Here is a 22,181-nt window from a genome sequence, read left to right on the forward strand (position 1 = left end):
AGCAAAAAAAAAAAAAAAGAAAAAAAAGTTTCGTGTACAAAGTAGAATATCAATGACATAATATGTATAATTGTTTAACTATGTTTGGGGGAATGCACCCTACAAGCATTGCTTCTTCAGCATTCCTCCCCATCTCCTGCATTTTCTAAACTTCAGAATGCTTCTTTTTGCTTTTTCTTTTGTACCCTGTCATTTTTGTATATCCATAAATTTCATTTCATTTTATGGAAAATGCTGATAATTATCCTCTACAAAATGTGCATATTGAATATTACACGATTAGTTTGAGTACATGAATTATGCAAATAGAACTCTTTTCCATTGTATATCTACACTTGGTGTTGTCGGTGCATTTAGTGCCTAGTTATACTTGAACGATACTTTGTCTATAGTATGTTTCAGTGGAGTCAAAATCTACGACCTTTGAACAACGTTGAAAGAGTGCAAGCGGCCTCTGATTGGTTATTATACTGTAGTTGAGATGGGTGTGACCATTATTTAATTTCAAGACCCGAGTAATGTTATGACTGTTACATAACTGTTGAGAGCTGTGATAAGTTTGTCACATCGTAAGCCCAATATTTGTATATACAGTATATGTATATATGTACAATAGTATCCTTCAAACTGATTTTAAGTATGAACTCATGGGGAATGATTTGTGGTGCATCTCTCCGTTCTCTACTTACATGATAAAAAGGACAAAGTCTTGTCTTTCTATCTTTTATACATGCATTGTGTTTGGGTTGTTTTTTCACCCACTAAACCGTGCGCCAAAAACAATTTCCCGTGCCTTTCGTGATGTCGTCAACAACACGCCAGCTGGAATATAAATCACAATACCTACATAGTTACATCCTTATAAAATTTGATGGTACTTTTTAGTGCATCAACCTGACTGGAAAGTGGTATTTGCCATTATCTATAGAATAAGACTGTTCGTATAAACATTGAGTGCAAAATGATGTATACGCCTTCCCAAGCTTTGGTTGACACGTTCACCCTCCTTGGTCATCTAGTGTATACAAGTTCATCCTTTATTTGTACATGATTGATGAATGACATGCATTGCTACGTACAGCAAACTTATGCATTATGTCGCTTTGAAAATGTGTACAGTGCCTAACCAAACTGAAAAAAGGTCACTTTTACCCTTATGCTCATGAGATTGCTCCTATCGCCTTGGCTAATGCACACACTCACTGTAGCCAGAGAGGTCTCATAGCAAATTTAATATACTAATGATGCATAGGATAGAGTGTGTTAGTGAAGGTGCGGCGCGCTCGAGAGTATTGACAATGGTGCGACATGCACGAGGCGCAATCCTGTGCATCATTTGTTTTATAAAATGGGTCGAAAACTAACAGCATTATTCACGTACCTTTGTGGGTCAATACCAGTCAGCTACATGTAGCACTCGCTCAAAAGTCAAGATGTCCGAAGATGTTCGTCCCAAACATTTACGCACGTCGCACTCGGAAATCCCGCACATAAGTACTGTACGTACGTATAAGAGTATACGTACGCCACGTACTGTTATGCACAAGAAAGGCAGCCGGCTGTTGTGGCAGCCCGCGGCCCGAACTAGAAGTTGTTTACAGGATTGACAGCGCGTATAGTAGCGCGTGACGCACTTGTAACAACTGATTGAGTGCGCACTGCTTGTGTAAAACATTGTGACGTACGTCAGGCCAGGGAGGTGGAAGAGAAACTCTTCTTAGTGCTTACCTGAAGAAAATAATGCACGCACACGTGACTCATTTCAGCGCTTCCAATTGGCTACATTCTTGAACCCATTTTATAATAAAAAATAATATATAATGTGTATCAAATGATTTGTAATGAAGTATAAACCATATGCTTTTCCGGAGGCCGTCATCAAATTCAAGCTTCAGCCTAAAATGACGGTCTCCTGCATTTTGTTTGTATTAATTCGATTGAATAATCAATGAGTTTTTGTCCCCGCCGAACGAGTTCGAGCAGCGGGGGACTATGAAACGGGCTCCGTACGTGTGTGTGTCTGTGTGTCCGTCCGTCTGTCTGTCTGTCCGTCCGTCCGTCCGTCTGTGCGTCCGTGTGTGATCAAAATGTTCAATTTGCTACTCCTTCGCCATTTCTAACCCGATTTTGATTCTGTTTGCTTTATTTGATAGCACTACATAGGAGCTTTGAAACTTCTACACAGAATTTCAGTTGTGACCTTTGACCTTGACCTTTGACCTATATATTACATTTTGCTTCAAAATGCTACTCCTTCGCCATTTTTAACCCGATTTCGATTCCGTTTGCTTTATGTGATGGCACTAGGTGAGGGCTTCAAAACTTCTATATAGAATTTTGACCTTTGACTTCTTTGACCTTTGACCTTGATTTTTGACCTATATTGTACATTGGCTACAAAATGCTACTCCTTCGCCATTTCTTACCCGATTTTGATTCCGTTTGCTTTATGTGATGGCACTAGGTGAGGGCTTCAAAACTTCTACACAGAATTTTGACGTTTGACTTCTTTGACCTTTGACCTTGATTTTTGACCTATATTGTACATTTTGCTACAAAATGCTACTCCTTCGCCATTTCTAACCCGATTTCGATTCTGTTTGCTTTATGTGATGGCACTAGGTGAGGGCTTCAAAACTTCTACACAGAATTTTGACCTTTGACTTCTTTGACCTTTGACCTTGATTTTTTACCTTTATTGTACATTGGCTACAAAATGCTACTCCTTCGCCATTTCTAACCCGATTTCGATTCCGTTTGCTTTAAGTGATGGCACTACGTGAGAGCTTCAAAACTTCTACACAGAATTTTGACCTTTGACTTCTTTGACCTTTGACCTTGATCTTTTTACCTATATTGTACATTTTGCTACTAAATGCTACTTCCAGCGGGGACATATATTACGCACCGCGTAAATTCTACTTTTCCTTGTTCGAATTGTTTTTGTATGATTTTAACTCATGGGTTAGGGAGAGTCGTATTAACTGATAACATGTCAGTAACAAGTCGCGGATATCGTATTTTTCATTACAAAGAAATCCCATATAGACTTGAACCGATCCGCCACAATTAATTTCCAGATGACGATACAATGGAAGGATGGCCATGTAAGCCACTACCCAGCTGCCTGGCTTCGCTGCAATGTTTTCTCCGAGTCGGACCCCGACCCCGTTGCCGACATGCCACCTCAGTTGTGGGATGCGGCCACATGCCGGGACCAAATTCGAATCTTTGACTTCAACGACCTCCTGAGCGACGACCGTGCCCTCTTCGCACTCCTGCGCGAAGTGAAAGGACTTGGTATCGCCATCATCGAAAACGCACCTCAGCGCGTCGGGCAGCTGCGTCGTTTGGCGGAGAGATGTGGCTACCTGACCCCTTGCAACTACGGGTAAGCCATATCCAGCAGGTCAATTCTGTAATAGTCTGGGTGCCAAAGGCTGAACGTTGGTTTACCGTCCACCCGATGTTTGTTTTGTTTTGTTTTTCTTTTGATGGATTTGCCCTATTTCGAGGGTGATGAATCCGAACCTGGATGATGCAATTCTTGCATCTTTAAGGGTTTTGAGATATTCGAACTGGCCGCCAAAATCTGAAATTCTTATATCTCCTCATAAATGGTGATAGTCTGAGAGCTGGCTGCTGGTCAATTTACCCCATCAAGCCCATAAGGTTTGACCCCTGAGAGTTGCTGGGGCCACCCTCCTCATTAAAAAAATGCCAGTCAGCCTGGTCCCTGAGGGCGGGTTCGGCCCCCAGGGACCCCCCGAAAAGGCCCTCCGGCGGGTGTAATTTACCCCATGGAGCCCATGGACCAAACTTGGCCTATATGAATGTCCTATGGGTGTACATAATCAAAATATAAAAACTGACAAAATATCTGGTCGGGAAAGGGGTTGCCAGACCGCTTGTTTGCAGGCATAAAACCTTGTTTTTGGTAAGGAGTCTGCGCCAAGACTACACTGTCCCATAGGCCCTGTACTGTAGCCAGTGCCAGTTAGTGCATGTAGTAGTCTTGGCGCAGACTCCTTTACGCCCAACAAGGGTTTGTGCCTGCAAACTACCCGTTATACCCTGGGACCCAGGGTAGTTTGCATGCACAAATTGACCACACACACACCCACACCCACACACACACCCACACACACACCCACACACACACACACACACACACACACATTCACACATGACTCTATGTATACTAAGAATACCGTAACACAAAACATGACCAGTGGTTTCTCCATACAGCCATGATACCTTGCACGTACATACCTATAATTATTATGTTCATAACTTTTGAATGTTTTACATCGATACTATCAGTGAACCTTCAAGCAGGAACACTGAAGAGATTTTGAAATTTGTGTGAAATTGTATTCTGTTTTACTGGCCACACAACCTGCTTACCCTTTATTATGTATCCACCATATAAGACAAATATATATATATACATATATATATATTTGGAAAATGCTGAAATAAACCCTTTGTTGTGAGTAGACTTCAGTTTCTCAAATCATGCATTATACTGTATGATAGACTAAAATGTGAAATTATGTTTTATATTATATGAAATAAATTCATGCCAAATACTTAAGTCAGTTCAGGAATCATAAGACTGCAACTGAAACATGTGCAATGCCTAGGCCTACATTATACGTAATTTATGTAAGCTTTAGTCTTCCATAGAGTGTGATGCATGGTTTGATGTGTAATTGCCATGGTTTTGAATGACAACTAAATCATAAATATGAACTAGGACCTGCATTGTAACTGTATATGGTATGTGACACCCTGGAAGTATTATCTTTTTTTTTTTTTGGGGGGGGGAGGGGGGTAGACAAAGTATCTCAATGAGGAGTTGACAAAAATTCTAATATAAAAGAGAACACAACATGTAAATGCTCTCAACGTGCATGCTATTGTTAAAGAAAAGAAATTAAGCTAACATTTCATTTAGCTGGTAATTTTATGTTTTACGTTGTGTGTATATGTCCCGGGTTAACGGCAATCATATACTATGATGCGCTCTTTGCAGTGTGTGACACCGTAGGTTGAGTTTTGTTTGTGTGGGGCTGGGGAACTGAAGATAAAGTACAGTGTATCTCCAGAAATAAGGAGTTGACAAAACTGCTGATATAAAGAGACCACAAGACCAAGTTAATACTTTCAGCCTATATGCTATATAAAAAGAGAGCTATCATGTTTCAACTTGGTGTGTACTGGTCACGGTCATTAGCAGTGTTTGCAGTATGTGACACCATTTGTGTGGGGCTGGGAACTATTATAAATAAAGTATATCTCCAGAAATAAGAAGATGACCAAAAAAAAAAAAGCGCTGAAGAGATGAAGAGAACACAAGATCAAAGTAAATGCTCTTGGCCTGTTTATTTCCATTACAGAAAGTTAGCATTCTATTGTGAAGCTTGTTATTTGAGGTTCCAAGGAAGAAATACATGTATATAGAACACCGTAATTACATGTTCATTAGTATTATAGATATGCAGATATTTGTCCAAAACTATGAGGTGACATGCACTACTGAGTATGAAAATTGATCAATATCATTTCCAAAACCATTAAGCTCCTTCCTTATGTTATGCAGTTTGTTCTGATTTGGAATTTATTAGAGTCAAATAAAGGAAATGTTGGCATGGATGCTGAATCCTTGCCTATTTTATACATCAAAGGGTGGTTTTTATCAGCCAAAAACACAAAAAGTTATTAGTTTGAGGTTTTCAAAGGAATCTTATATTAGGATTGAGACTTGTTATTTGTATCTAAAAGAGGATATCAAGCAGGAGAAAAAGAAGTAATCCAAGCTACATCCCACTTGTTGACATAAACTTTATTAGAGTTATGTTTAATGCAGAGCATGGTTGATGAAAATGTTTACTTAAATGTGTTATACAACTGGCCTTTAGCGCTGTTGTGGTTGGTCTTAAACTGAAGTTTACTCACAACAAAGGTTTTTCAGCATTTTCTGAAAAGCTCTATTTGAGTCTCATAAGGTGAATACATCATACAGAAAGAGTAGGCTGTGTGGCCAATAAAACCTAAGGCCAAGTAAAAAAAGAAAGTAGTTTCTCGTCCGGGTTTTTTGAGCAAGGCGATGAGGGAGGTCCTTACTATTTGATATCTTACTATTTTTTCAAGGATCGTCAAAATGAAAGTAATATGTGTTTCTCGTCCGGTAATTCTGAGAAAGGTAACGAGAGAGGGCTTTACAATTTTCTATATTCAATTTATGAAATGAAATATCACTCTGGTAGCTGTGTTATGAGACCAGGTCCCAAGTGTACGTCTTGCCTGCACTCTGCATTTTCAAACAAATAGATATATGTGCCATACTTGAAATGAAACTTCATGCATGCAGAAATACATTTGCTTTTTCTTTCCACTACAGATGTCAAGGGAACATGACCATCTTAATACTGGTATTTAGTGTTGTAACGGCTTTTCTGATACCAGTGTACTTGCAATTCTGATGTATTGTGCTATTAATTGAAACAGGTATAAAACATGTCTTTCAACAAATGTACGACTGAAATAAATTCCATGATATTCAAAACACTGCTTTATTTATTGGTGATTGTGACTTTTTGTGTCCACACAGCTGGTATGTATATCTGCAGTTCTTCACAGTACAATTGTAGCACATTCAACTGGAAACTGGCTTGTACAATTGCAGATGGATGTCAAAATGATACTGATATGGCATTCTAGCATTAAACGTTTAAAGATGTTTCTTCATGTTCTAAAAAGACATTTGATAATCACTCATTATTTGGATGATGAATGATTGTACACGTATAACAGTACACTATACAGATGATACCACTCACGGCTGTGTCCGTGAATTTACATCGTGAAGAAAAGTATCCCGCAGAAATACGAGACAAACCAGAATCCGTGGAAAAGTTATTTGTTTTGTAGATACACCCATTTAATAATTCTACATTTGCTGGAAAAGCGCATTCATTTTCTCTTCAAAATAGAATGTATCGCCGTGACAGACCAGGGGATGGGGACCCTGGACAGCTACAAAACACGCACACTTTGCCGATATACGGTGCGGCACGGCCACTGCACTGGCACCAGGGAGGTGTGGACCTCCCTGCTACTGGCACCGTACCTTCCGACACTGCACACACATGCACATAGTCACAACGACATGATACCGTACAATCCTCACAAGCATTTGTACAGTACAATTCATCCGCTTAAAATATCAGAAACGGGGAAAAATACGAACAACGCGCGAAATATGCTTGGAATATCAGCGATTGTTCGCAAAAATGTTGCCGCTATCGCGTTCACGACGTACCGAGTGCGCTGTACATCACAGCCCAGTAAGCTAGGCCGGCCCGCCGCGCCGCCCATCCAACTACAGTGCTAGTGCAGGTCGACGCTTTGTGGGTCATTCCTTCTTGCCGATCGGCCGAGCTCGCAGTGTGAAATGCATGCGTTATTACATACGCACTACACACAGAAGCTACAGCTGTACTACAGTCTACAGCTAAGTAGAGGACGCAAGGCGTAAAAATTAGAAATGAGACGTCACGATTGGTAGGTGACTTGTCGATCCTTTTTTTTTTTTCGGCGGCCAAAAAAATAGTAAATATCAAAAAAGTCGATGCGGCAACAGAAAATCGATGCGGGCGGGGAGCGGGTTGGGACGAGAATTATGAATTTCTTGGTATTTTCAGCGCCATTTTGAAAATAGTAAATAGTAAAAAAATCGATGCGGCGGCCAAAATCGATGCGCGCGAGGACGAGAAACTGGTTTCTTTTTTTACTTGGCCTAATACAACTTCACACAAATTTCAAATTTCTTCAGTGTTCCTTAAAGGTGTATTGATAGTATCCATGTAAAACATTCAAAAGGTATGAACATCTTATAGGTTTGACATTTATTATGTGCAAGGTATTATGGCTGCATTAATGAGAAACCTATTAATTGTAACATGTTTAGTGTTACATGGTATATACAGTTGTACATAGAGTCATGTGTAAACATAATTGTGTGTGTATGTGTGTGTGTGCGTGTGTGTGTGTGTGTGTGTGTGTATGTGTGTGTGTGTGGGGGGGGGGTGGGTGTGTGTGTGGTCAATTTATGCATGCAAACTACCCTGGGTCCCAGGGTATAATGGGTAGTTTGCAGGCAATAACCCTTGTTGCGCGTAAAGGAGTCTGCGCCAAGACTACTACATGCACTAACTGGCACTGTCTGTCAGCCTGTTGGGAGACGCTACAGTACAGGGCCTATGGGACAGTGTAGTCTTGGCGCAGACTCCTTGACCAAAAACAAGGTTTTATGCCTGCAAACAAGCGGTCTGGCAACCCCTTTCCCGACCAGATATTTTGTCAGTTTTTATATTTTGATTATGTACACCCATAGGACATTCATATAGGCCAAGTTTGGTCCATGGGCTCCATGGGGTAAATTACACCCGCCGGAGGGCCTTTTCGGGGGGTCCCTGGGGGCCGAACCCGCCCTCAGGGACCAGGCTGACGGGCATTTTTTTAATGAGGAGGGTGGCCCCAGCAACTCTGAGGGGTCAAACCTTATGGGCTTGATGGGGTAAATTGACCAGCAGCCAGCTCTCAGACTATGAAAAATTGACATAAAAAGGAAGTTTTACCGAAACAAAAGTGTATAGTGAATATGGATGATGCTACTTTCTAAGATGTTCAGGATGGCCGCCAAAAAATCTAAATTCCCATTCCTTTTCAACGGTGAAAAATTTGAAAGATTTGAAAAAATTGTTGGACTTTACCTATTTTTGGGGTGCTGAACCCAAATCTGGAGAAAACAAATCTTTCATCCCTTAGGTTTTTGAGATATCCAAAATGACCGTAAAAAAAAAATGAAATGGGTATTTCCTAATGTAAAGTGAATGATTGGAAAAAAAATGATAGTTTTACCCTATTTCGAGGGTGCTAAATCGGAATCTAGTTGATGCAAGCCTAGCATCAATGAGGTTTTTGAGATATTCAAGATGGCGGCCAAAAGGAATATATATCGAAAATTTTGAATATCTCAGAATATCTCAAGTCACATGCAATTATGTAATGTGATTATGTAAATTTGAAGTCTCCCATTTACCTGCACACAGTTATTCTCCATTCCATTCCATTGCCCATGTTGGAATGAAACTCTAAATAAATGGAAAACTTGTATGTTTCACATCATATTATTTTGTTTTGATTGAAAGTGTATGAAAGGGTTATAGCAGAAAAAAAACATAACCAAAATATGAAAAACGATTGGGCTTTGTAATATTTCCATGCAATATCAGTACAGGAATGCTGTACGCTTGAAACATCATCCCTCCATATCATATTGTGCATTTTTATTATGGTTGCCGCCAGTGCCACTGCTCAGTGAAACTAGATATTTCTTATTGAAGTCTTGAAAATCTTTAAAAAAGGGAATTTAACTTCGTTTTATTTCTCCATTTGTTCAGATGAAACCATCATGATAAATTAGAACAACATTCTCAACATGTAAATAAAGGTATTTAAAGGAATTTATATGCATGCCATAACATTTTTCTATCATATTTACAACCATTCACACATTTACATCACATCCAATGAACAGTTTGCTTGACTCACCTTGTTGTAATGCTCTTTCTCTACACTGAAGAAGCAAAACACACACACACACACACACACAAACACACACAAACACACACAAATACAGTAAATAACCTAAATCTCAAATACAAATGATAAAACCAAGGAGAATAGCATAACGGGGATATAACTAGACATAGAGACGAATAAGAGGGAACATGAAAGGTAATACACCTGAATAAAGAGAAGAGAAGGGGTATTAACATTTTGGAGCTGTATCATAATCATGATGTATAAAGATGATAACTATTACCATACCTTAAAGATAGCTGGGACGAGGAAACAGCTGGTATTTCACATTCTCACTGCACTGCAACTGGTTGTTGAATGTCTTTTTTTTTTCTGGATTTGCAGGTGCATGTGTTCCCTTCTTAATACACGCAATGTACACATTTCTAATACTGTCTAAACGGTATCAATGTTATTATATATTAAGTCATATTGTATTGCTAGAACGACAATGGTTCATCCGCCTATATACAGCATGTGGCTTTTCCGACCCCTAACCTGCACTAGAGAAGAATTTGCTATATAACTGTGTATTTGTACTTTTTTTGTGTTTTTCTCTTATGTTCCGGTCATTGTTGTACCCGTGCTCCCCTTCTCAATCTTAAACTCGTTTTTAACCGGGACCTACGCTCAACAAGCTCGCTTTTAAGTAGGTTCCTTCATATTTCTTTAGCATTCATTCACAGATTCCAAACTTAACAGATCGACCACTATCATGTTTTACATATTTGCAATATTCTATGAATGCCATGTATTTCATTTGATTTTGCTACATTTGATGTAATTTTTCATCGAGAAATATGAAAATAAATTGAAATTGAAATTGAAATTGAAAATTATATGATACCTTATAGATATTACAATAACACCTGTACATGCAATTGACAGCCTCTTTAAATGTTAATAGCGGTTTGAAATTATTGTCCCGAGAGAGAACCAAAGGTCAATTCTTGACCAGTCTAAAGATGTCATAAAAGAAAGAGTGAAGCTTTACAAGCAGAACAGTGGAATTTTACTTAAAAAAACAAACAAACCCGGATGAACATGTAAACTTAATGATACTGCAGAGTTGCGCTAATTTTCACAGCACAGATCTTGAACGGTCAATATTGATATGTAAATGAGTTCATGAGATGAGATGTTTTCGCCGCAGCTTTCTATCATACTTTGTTTACTCATTATTGGAGCTTTCCAGGGTGTTTTGATGTCGTTGCTGTTAATTTTGTTTAGTTCAAACGCAATCTACACTATTTCTCAGACCATCTGACTGGTCATTATTTTGAGGTTGTTCCTTAGGAATCTGTTTTACACTTTGATCGCAGAATATCTAATTTTCCATATTCTTTATCATTCGTGTAGGCCCATAAAACAGGATCAATAAAAATTATACCGCGATGACATCAGCTCACATATTTGCATACATTATTCATATGTCAACAGTTCGAAAATTACCTCGCAAAAAAGTAAGATTATTTTGAATATTCCATAACTTCCTTTCCTTTAATCGGATTCTGTTCATATTTTCATTGTTGTCCTTGTTAATAACTGTGTATTTATTGTGAAATTAAGTTATCTCTGCATGGTCCAGAATTTTCCTTTGATTGGCTTTGGTATGAAACGTAATCGATATGTTATGACTCTATGAGGAAATTTTCCTTTTTATGATACATCACCATAAACGATCACTGGTTGAGGCCTCCAAGCCTCTTCTGTAATTCGCAGAAGGTACCCCACTATATTATACAGCCTGACAAGATAGTATACGCACAATACAAAAGAAGAAAAAACTGTCTTTCGCAACCAGAAAGTTCTTCCTGTACGTTATGTATAGAAACTATATAAGCAACTGATGAATTCATTGAATCGAATCAGACGGGGGTTTTCACAAAAGATCCGAAGAAGGTATAATATACGAAACAGCTGCAAGATTACATTCATCCTCCTCAAAATTCAGCCCTGTGTATTTCATTGCGTAACTAAACTTCCTGATGACTTGGAGCATCTGCTTTTCATGGCGCATTTCACACACTTGAACAGACTGTCCTTTTTTCCCGTATTTACGTTTTAAGCTTGCCTGTGGTACGCGATTATTCCTTTTTGGTTTCTACTTTTCTAGTTTCTGAATCGGAACGCATGAAATCATGTAGACCTATCGTCAACCCCACCCACTCCCGATGTTTATTGTAGATATCAATTAATAAGAAAATAGAACTCGTCACTAGGTTAACACAGGGAGAAAAGTACCATGCGTCCGAATATATTATTCCATTTGCACTTGAAAGGCCCTGTGGCATAGTGGATAAGACTCCCGACTCCCAATCGAAGGACCCGAGTTCGAATCCCGCCCAGTGCTTACGTCCTTGGACAAGATGTTTTTACCCACGATGTCCCTCTCGACCCAGGTGCATAAATGGTTACCTTGCAACGCTAGGGTAATGATAATGGCAGGGCCCTCTGGTAGAGCAGTGATAACACTGAAGTGGCTACCCTGGGTAAATAAGACCTTATTATGATGATAATGATGATGATGATGATTATTATTATTATTATTATTATCATCATCATCATCATTATTATTGTTATTGTTATTTCCTTTCTCAATGTACAATTATAGGGAGACGTTTCAGGTGGAGGCAAAGGTGGATCCGAGTAACCCGGCCTACACATCTGGCTCCCTGAGCACTCATACCGACCTGACATATTACAACGATCCACCCGATGTGAGTGCCAGCATGGGCCTACTGTATACACGTGGACGTTCATCGCCCATTAGTTGATTCATGCACCTGTTTCTGTCAAAAACGTTTCAATAACATTATACAAAATAGAGATTTCCTGCTTTGATCTCATCGTCACTGCCTGCAAACCATCCTGGATAAAAACAAGACGGAAACAGAGGGCACTTTGTGAGATCAAAAAAAAAAAAAATACGTGCGTAGAAGATAACAACCCTTTTATTTGAATAAAGAAAAGTGCGTGAACAGTTGTAATGTATTTTTGGAAACCATTGCTCAAGCAATTTCATTTTCGAAATGCGCGTAATTTACAAGAAAAACATGGTAACAGGTCGATACTGATATTTAATCTATTTTTCCCAATTTTGCACATTGTTTCAGAGTGCACATGAACGGTAGGTACCTATATGGTATACGACATGTATGTCTTATAACACCAAGCAACGTTATATGCGTGTCAAGGAGTGTCCATTTCAGTAATTATGCCCACTTGTGTCCACTTCAGTAATATCCAAATTTGTAACACAAAATTTGTCATCCATTTTGGAAGTTTGCTGCTCCCCATTATTAGTGTTTATTTAAAGGGATGGTATAGTATTGGTGGAGATGAAGATTGGGCTTTTAACTTTTTGTGAGACCAAGAAACCACTTATGAATTGATACAGAGCATACCAATTTAACAGGAATACAAACCTTATTAGATGAAGATGAACAAAAGGTGGGTCCACCTTTTATTAGAGTTGCTCTGGTTTTCGATATCTCAGCCATTTCAAAACAATTTTCATCAAATAAATGTTGAATCCCTCTTTGAATAACATGCTCTTTCATATTTCAGGAGAGGTTTCTCATTATCTCTCACACACACACACAAAAGAAAAATGGGAGAAACCTGAAGTTAGGTCTCAACCAAAACTATACGATCCCTTTTAAGGCAGTTGAGTCTGAAAAGGTGCCTCAGCCAATAAGACCGAAATGAAGAAGACGATTCTCTTGTCAGTTACGACCCACCAGTGTCATTGTCCAAACATAATCAGGTGACGACGCTCATTGGATTAAAGAAGGACATTCGTTCATAGTCCATGTAGACATGTGTGTAGCAGCAGGTTCATGGTGTCCACAAGAAGGAATTATTAGCGTAATAAGGCAATTAAACTCCAAGGTTTCTTTTCTTTACTCATAAAAATAAATCAAAATGAGAGAAAAGAACCCGGGCATACGAGATACCAATCGCAGCATTATTCGGTTTTGTTTTTGGGGTGACACAACGTTTGCTCTTATTTTCTCCTAGGACTGAGGGTTAGGGTTTATGTTGTGATAGGGATTTTGGTTTAGTTTGATGTAGGAATTACGATTAGGGTTATATAGGCTTTAGTCTTTTGTCAAGGCCCTCTCGCTGTAATGGGCGAGCGAAGCGAGCCCAGCCGAGCGCGCTAGCGCGAGGGCCTGTTGAGATCTGCTTCACACATTATTATTCATGACACGTGAACCCTTCTGAATACTCATTTTAACGGGTTCCGGTCAACCAATGGAATGGCGCGCTCCTCGAATCCTCAGTCTTGGTGCTGTCATGCCTGTTCGCATGCATCACTGACCACCCGCAGAGGTCTGCCACAGAACTCTACACTCTGTGTGTGTAGAGTTCTGTGAGGTTTGCGGCGTGCATTCGCTCCATTCAAATTGGGTTCGAGCAGACAGACACGCTGATTGGTCGACTTTTGCTCCCGAAATCGGGGAGCAAAAGTCGGTAATTCAAGGGGCTAACAAAAGGATGCGAAGCAGATCTCAAAAGGCCCTCGCGCAACCCCACTTAGCTGGGCTCTCTCCACCACACAGCGAGAGGGCCTTGACAAAAGGCTATACAGGCTTATGCTTGTAGATAGAATTAATATTTGGCTTAGCATGCAGATATTTCATCGGAGCAACTTGTTGTCATGGAACCGTTTTTGGATGCCCATATTGGTAGATACTCTGACATTGTAATTAGCATCACTCTCTTATTTGTATCCTGCCGTTTTTGAGACAGGTTAAAATTGACATGCGATCATATTCTTAATCACCGTTTCTGAATCCATATTGTAGGCAAATTGATAGTCTATGCACTAAGAGCCTCCACTTGCAATTATGGAATCCATAATCTTTAAAGCGGATCAAAACAGAACACGATATATTTATTTTCTTTATATTGTTACGACCAAAATCACACGTAGAATGATAGCACAAATTTATCAACGCATTAATTTTCAAGCGGTTTAATTAACAGTAGGCATAATATTGCTGGTATACAGACATAATAATGATTTTCATTGCAGTACAATATAATACAGTGATCACTTACATATGTCATGGATGAATAATAGTCACAAGTTCCATGTAACTACCTGAAAATGTCCAGAGATGATGTTCGATGCACAGATGAATGATCGTCGATGCACCGATGAATAATCCCTCTGACGTAAATCGATGGGCACAGGTTCCGCTAATCCAAAGTATAAATCCACAGCGATACTTGTAGAATCCAGACGTTGTGACGACCGCGTCCAGTGATTATGTGAATGATAATCCAGTAAATAATATCCAGCTATACGAATCCAGTCCGTCACCGCTCCGATGTAGCAATGTCCGTAGACATGAGAATGGAATCGGTCACCAATACAGGCAAATCGGTCCTCCGCAAGCAATGTCTCCCAGGTCGTATCTCCACAAAATATAGAAAGTCGACAGGGAACACAGGACTGACTATAACAAGTTGCTTTTGGGCACTCTCCCTACTTCATTTTGTGTGTGTGTGTGTGTGTGTGTGTGTGTGGCTTATTTGGTCCCTTCACTCTTTCCTGAAGGTTCTGTAATTCTCTCCGACGTGGCGCTACATACTTGTGATTTAAAGAGCCTTCCAGATACCCTGAACACTGTCTATACTATGTGCATAACAACCATGCTAGTATCATACTTTGGTGTTACAAAAACATTTCCCACTTTTGATCTTGAATAGTTCGAAAAAATATATATCACAATATAATACTGCCATTGATATGAGTTTGATATAAGGTTTATGATATTTGGTGAAAATTGTTTTTGAACTGGCTGAGATATCTAGAATCAAAGTAAAACAAAGCGATCTCAATAGAAGATGGGTTGATGCACCTGTTATTAGAATCGCTGTTATATCTCAGCCATTTCATAACCAGTTTTTATCCAATTAATTTTGAATTCCTCTTCGAATTATATGCTCTGATTCACTATCTAATTATGTGCATAACAACCATGCTAGTATGGTTGACGTTTCTCATTATCTAAGATTTTTCTCATCTGAAAAAAAAAATGATCATTGAAGAACGTTGGAAACTTGAAGCCCCATCTCACCCCAAAATTGTACCATCCCTGTTTAAGACATGAGCAACGTCTTGTCTCCGCAGATCCAGATGTTGCATTGTATTGCTCAGGCGGACGGTGAAGGAGGTGAGAACACGCTCGTCGACGGGTTCAAGATCGCCAACGACATCCGGCAGCGCGCTCCAAAACTGTTCGACATCCTCACGACAGAAGTGCTCGAGTACCACGATGTTGGGCACGACGCTGTGGGCGACTATTACCAACATTCACGAGTTCGAACTATAAGGTTATTATACAAATGATGCACAGGATTCGCCTCGTGCATGTTTCACAATTGTAAATACCCTCGAGTGCGCTACATCTCCTCTAACGCCACGAAATAATCCTGGGCATCATTTGTTTTATAAATGGGTCGAAAACTAACAGCATTTTTCACGTACCTTTGTGGGTCAATACCAGTCAGCTACATGTAGCACTCGCACAAGAATCAAGATGTCCGAAGATGTTCGTCCCAAACATTTACGCACGTCGCACTCGGAAATCCCGCACATATATTGTACTGTACGTATAAGAGTATACGTACGCCACACATGCACAAGAAAGGCCGGCCGGCAGCCCGATCGAACTAGAAGTTGTTTACAGGATTGACAGCGCGTATAGTAGCGCGCGACGCACTTGTAACAACTGATTGAGTGCGCACTGCTAGTGTAAACATTGTGACGTCAGGCCGTGCATGTTAGTGAGAAATTAATGCACGCACACGTGACTCATTTCAGCGCTTCCAATTGGCTACATTCTTCAACCCATTTTATAAAAGGTTATAACTATAAGGTTATATAAACTATAAGTTGTTGTTGTTGTTGTTGTTGTTGTTGACTTTTAACCCTATTTTAGCTGGGCTATTTGAGACCAAGTTTTTACTGGGGGGGGGGGGGTCAATTTGACCCCCCCCCCCTTTCAGATCTCGGCCGCCGATCGCGCGATCGCCGCAAAATTGTGCCTGAACATAGAGCCGGATGTCAACTACAAGATTACATGGTCATACAATAGAAAAATGTTGATTTTATATTCTTTCATAAATAAATTATGCAAATTTACGCGTGAAATCATATTTTCACCTATATAACTCCATCAAAAAGAATGAAGGATTGCTAAATTTTTGTTTCAGAGTTCCTCAAGACACATCAAGCAATTTTCTTGTAAAATTGTAAAAAAATAGCGCAATCAAAATCAGTTTCTTTTGTTTTTTATTGTTTTGTTAATTTCTTACGTATTTCATTGTTTTTTTCGACCTTTTGTTTTCTATTGTTTTTTGCCAAAATTTGTTGCAGGCACTTTTTCAAGCTTATTTACATTAGAACTGATTAATTTCTATGTTCAAAAGTTTAAATAATCTAATTTTTATCCATTAAACAAAAAATCACAATTTGCATTGGATTTGCACACGAAATCATGAATTTGAGCTGTTTTCGGGTTGACATGCATATGCAAAGCATTGCGTAACTTCAGAACGGTGTACCCGGACGTCGCAAATTTGGTCTCAAAATAACTCAATGAAAAAAGTCATGAAACGACGCGGCAAAATCTTTGCGCGTTGCGGAATCGTGGCGCGAAATGTCGAGGGGGGGTTTCAATTTGACCCCTCCCCCCAGTTAGAATAGGGTTAAAGGACTATTTCGTGTATAATAACATTCCTCTAAGCGCCGCATGCTTATGTGCCTGTGGGTTACAAAGTCATAATCATGCAATATTATTGTTATTCATTCCTGTAGGAAAAGATCATTGTATGTTTTGAGGTCCTGAGTATTGGCAATGAATCTTAAAGGAGACACGAGTGATCAAGTGATTAAGAACAAGCAAGTAGATTTCAGTTATAATAATTATTGGTTGTTTTCGTTTATACACAGATTAATTATGACCTTTGGCACACTAGAAGGACTTGACAAAAAATTAATGATTTTTTACCACTATCTCTATGCGTTTGTGTTGGAAAGAAGGCATTATCAATAGTCACAATGTAATGTTGTCAATTGATATCAATGACACTTGCAATTACATGTAGTTGTCAACGTTGAAAAAGATGATAGAAAAAAAATAGATGATCCTATACCTTCCGATAATCTGTAATGACCTCTTTTTTTCACGGTTTGGGCAAAGACTTAATGGCAAGGGCGATGTCGACAAGATCATATTCAGTGACCACGGGCGGAGTGCACTGTTCCGCATGGGCGTGGACAACGTCGTCGCAACCTACGAGGCTCTGGCTTGCTTTGCGGATCTTTTGTATGACCCCGTCAATGTCTTCCGGTACAGGATGAGAGATGGTGAGTATGTGCGCGCGCGCGCATATTTCATCTACACACACACACACACACACACACACACACACACACACATTTGTCTCCTGAGTAGGTTGCATGACATTTGCTCCAGCGACAATAAAATTGCTCCCATGAAATTTCTGCACACTAAGTCAAACATACAAAGTCTACCCTCAAACAAAACCCTAACCCTAGTCCTCATCCTCATATCAAACTAAACCCAATACCCTATCACAACCTTAACAATATTCGTAAGTCCTTGGAGAAAATGAGACCTGAGCAATTGTCGCAGGAGCAAATTTTCTGTCCTGTCACCCCTGGGGACTGTTTCACTTAGCTCTAAAATCAATCCTGAATGCAATGCGATTGATCTTACGGATAGTTTCGGGATGAATCACAGGGGCGGATCCAGGAATTTCGTAAGGGGGGGGGGGGGCACCTTTACAAAATTAAATGGGCGCACGCACCCCCTCCATTTTTCTTTTAATTTCTTTTTTTGAAACAAAAAAGGGGTGCGCCCCCCCCCCCCCCCCCATCCGTCTTTAGATATTCGTAACTGTTTCACGAAGCCAGTTGGGAACAGTATCTTGCGCCCACCTTGCCTCGTTCTGGAATACATCTTCAATGTAATTACAGTGTACATTGTAGTGATTAATTAATGCAATAAAGGTGATACATTGTAGTAAACTGGACATTTACTGAATAAGTACCTACGTTGACAATACCTGTAGCCCCTGTTATGAGTGATGGATGGATGAATAACAGCAGGAGACAATATGTATGAATTGAAACGCTTTAGTGCTGATAGTTTCTCTATGTCCTACCTTGCCTTCCTCCCTCCTAATATATCTCCTTCTATTTCATTAAGTATGTATATGTTATATGTATCTATAATTTTGTATCTGTTATATATCTGTACATAATCATTTATCTGCCTTCTAAATGCCCCTCTCTCCCTCTCGTTCTCTCTGTACTGCACTCTCTCTTGATCCCCTACAGGTGACATTCTCATAATGGACAACCATCGTGTGTTGCATGGTCGGGAGGCGTTCACCATGAAATCCGGCTCTTCTCGCCACTTGGAGGGAGGTTATTTGGACTGGGATGCCGTCTTGTCAAAGATCAGAGTCCTAGGACAGAACGTCGAGTAAAACGCATGGTATGGCACCTTTTTCTTTGAGATGAGGAAAAGTGTGCTGTACCTATAACGGACTTGTATCTTAAAGGTGGCCCCGATACAACAGACTTCGCTCTGGCCGGGGATGGACTCATTTTAACGAACTTCTGGGCACCGTTTCACGAAAGTTGTCAGCCCTGACAAGTTGTCAGTCTCTGACAACTTCAGTTGAATCCTAGGTTTTGATTGGCTGAGAAGCTCTGGTGTCTGACTGTTACCATAGTGATTGTCAGAAACTTACGACTTGTCCGACAGGGCTGCAACTTTCATGAAACGGCGCCCAGAACTGTGTGCGCGCACACGTGTGTGTGTGTGTGTGTGTGTGTGTGTTTGTGTGTGTGAGAGAGAGACGGAGAGAGATGGAGAGAGAGGGGGGATGTGTGCCCCCGTTACAGGATTACAGTATAGATAATAGTAATAATAATAATAACTATTTCTTATTGAGCGCTTTTACAGGACTTGATAAAAGCGCTGTACATACATCAACAAACAACATTCACAAAGCATAGGAACATACTTAGTAGTTACGATTGAAATAGTTCATGGAATATGGGTTATATACCCCGCAAAATGGTGAATGATATTCCCATCTTTACGTAATTGCACGTAAATAAACTAATGTATGAAAGTTCTTATTCATCCAAGTAGCAGTCACTTAAGAAAGAAGAATAATATACCTGCATCTGGATTCACGTTTTACGTCCGATTCTGGACGCTTTTTACATCAACTCGTATGGTTTGATGGCGGGAAGACGTGCGTCTGCGCCTATGGGTAACGTTCTCGGATCTAGTAAACAGTGAGTCCAGATGCAGTGCTTTAATTCTTGTTTCTTAATTAATTTAGTAGTAAATTACAAATACGCGTATCCATGGACTACATTATAAACGTTTGGACATGACATAAACGAAATTACACAAAATGAAATGAAATTACATGTAGATTAAATCAAAGTAAATGTTTGTTTTACCGATACCTATAATTGCGGCATTACTATGAACCAATGTTTTTGTTTGAACTCTTGGCACAATCCAAGTTGTTATTTTGATTGATTTTTGTGAGTTTGTGGGTATGTTGGGGAGGGTTTAACTTCCTTCCTCCTGTCGTGTCACATTTCCTAGATTGAAGAACAACGATGTGCTTTGGTAGGATACAATGCTGCCTAGGCCAGAATCACTGTGATATTGGCACCGTTTTCTGCTGATTCAGCATTATTTGGCAGCTTGGTTAAGCTGTCCTTGTGGTGTTTGTACATCACTGTCGCTATCATGTGGTCATCATTATATACATTTACTCACACGCTGCTTATCATTACGTACACATTATTTTATCGTCACATGGTCGTCGATGTGTACATCTGCACGCTCACCTTTGTTCCCGTACTGGATAGCATACGTGTTTTGACGAGGTGATATATTTACAGTTTATTAGGCTGCATGCTAGTTTATTTTTGTTCAGGGATGTAGTTTAAGGCCTGCCTGTACGAATTTGTTTTATGCTTTTTTTTCTTTCGATCGGACCTTAAGTGAAGTGATATAAAAAGTCAAGGGTTATATTAAAGGAGCGAAAATCATACAAAACAAGATCTTCCTTATTTTTACAATAGTCAAGAAACTTAATGCAGTTAAATCAATTAATGAATGGAAAAAGTATTCTTCTCATTAAAAAAGATAAATCTGTTGGATCTGGACATATTGTGCCTACCTTAAAGACAGCTAGGGAATGCACGACGTTTCCCTGATTAATCTCTCCCAGGAATGGCTACTGACTTATGCTGCCACACTTTCAAACAGCAATGACAGTCGGCTAAAGCAATGAATGATGCGCTCTGATAGGAATATCATAAGTGAGGGTGATGTTATTGCCCCTGACACTTAAGAAGATTTGTAGTCCAGCGTCAAGATATAATGAGCATCGTTTTCTGCCAAGTCAGCATTGTCACCATGGTTCATTTTCCTCGTAGTATGGTCGTTATAGCATTATCTTTATCACGTGGTTATGATATAGTTATATCATAACTCACTCCCTATCACAAAATACACTGTCTTATCTTCACATGATCATGAATGTACTCTACTTTTGTTCATGTCGGATATACCTGTCACGACGTAATGCTATGTCTACAGTTTGTCAAGCTGCATGCGAGCTTACCTTTGTTCAGTGATGTGCTGTTCGAATTCGGTTGATGGTTTATTCGTTTGTATTTGCTTTCTTTTTCTTTTCTTTTTTTTGGATCGGTCATAAGATAAAGGGATGATAAAAGTGCAGTGAGGAGCAAAATCATGCAAGACAAGATTTCCCAAGGTCAAGAAATTTTATGCAGTAAAAAATGAAAATGGAAAATTCTCATCGAAAATCTGTTGGATTGGGGAATTTTGTCTATGTTAAAGATAGCATAAGAATACACGACGTTTTTAGTCGGTTTGTCTATTTGTTTGCTGGCCTCGTTTTAAATTGCGAAAGAAAGAAAAAAATCAAATACCTGTGTCATGTGATTCTGTCTATTGTTCTTATGCAATATTAATGCATACTGTTCTGTCCTGGACAAAATGCGATGTAAATTTATTAATACAATAAAAAAGTAAATCCACACTATAACGACGAACTCACATTGAATAATGGAAAGTGGTATTTTGATCGTTCTGAATAGTTTTGGCAGTTATTTACTGTGAGCATACTACACCCTTGCCTATAAATCCGTTGCTATTAAGTCGAACTCATGTACCTTGCGTGAAATATCCAATAATTTTCCTGACTTTGCAGCAGACCTTTAGGAGAGCCCAACGAATCTTTTCTACCAGTATGCAATCCAGCTCATGTCACTTGTCTGTCGACGTGACGGCTGGTTGCCCAGCTGGATTTTGGCCATGGTCATAGACCAGGAGCTGGCTGCTGGTCAATTTACCCCATCAAGCCCAAAAGGTTTGACCCCTCAAAGTTATTGGGGCCACCCCCCTCATTACAAAACT

At 39.6% G+C, this 22,181-nt stretch overlaps 1 protein-coding gene across 1 annotated transcript in view; it reads left to right on the top strand.

Moving 5' to 3' along the window:
* The window catches only part of LOC139745510 (gamma-butyrobetaine dioxygenase-like), a 38,134-nt gene extending 18,946 nt beyond the window's left edge, over positions 1 to 19,188 (top strand). Inside the window, exons 5-10 of the mRNA XM_071655899.1 lie at positions 2,976 to 2,998; positions 3,081 to 3,391; positions 12,266 to 12,371; positions 15,800 to 16,002; positions 17,874 to 18,040; positions 19,037 to 19,188. Coding sequence (XP_071512000.1) covers positions 2,976 to 2,998; positions 3,081 to 3,391; positions 12,266 to 12,371; positions 15,800 to 16,002; positions 17,874 to 18,040; positions 19,037 to 19,188 — 962 coding nt within the window. The remainder of the gene's footprint in view (positions 1 to 2,975; positions 2,999 to 3,080; positions 3,392 to 12,265; positions 12,372 to 15,799; positions 16,003 to 17,873; positions 18,041 to 19,036) is intronic.
* The last annotated feature ends 2,993 nt before the right edge of the window (positions 19,189 to 22,181 follow it).

The sequence above is a fragment of the Diadema antillarum genome, unplaced genomic scaffold (genome assembly GCF_040938485.1).
Source record: "Diadema antillarum isolate AM-2024a unplaced genomic scaffold, OU_Dant_1.0 seq00001273_RagTag, whole genome shotgun sequence".
In the NCBI taxonomy this organism is placed as follows: domain Eukaryota; kingdom Metazoa; phylum Echinodermata; class Echinoidea; order Diadematoida; family Diadematidae; genus Diadema; species Diadema antillarum.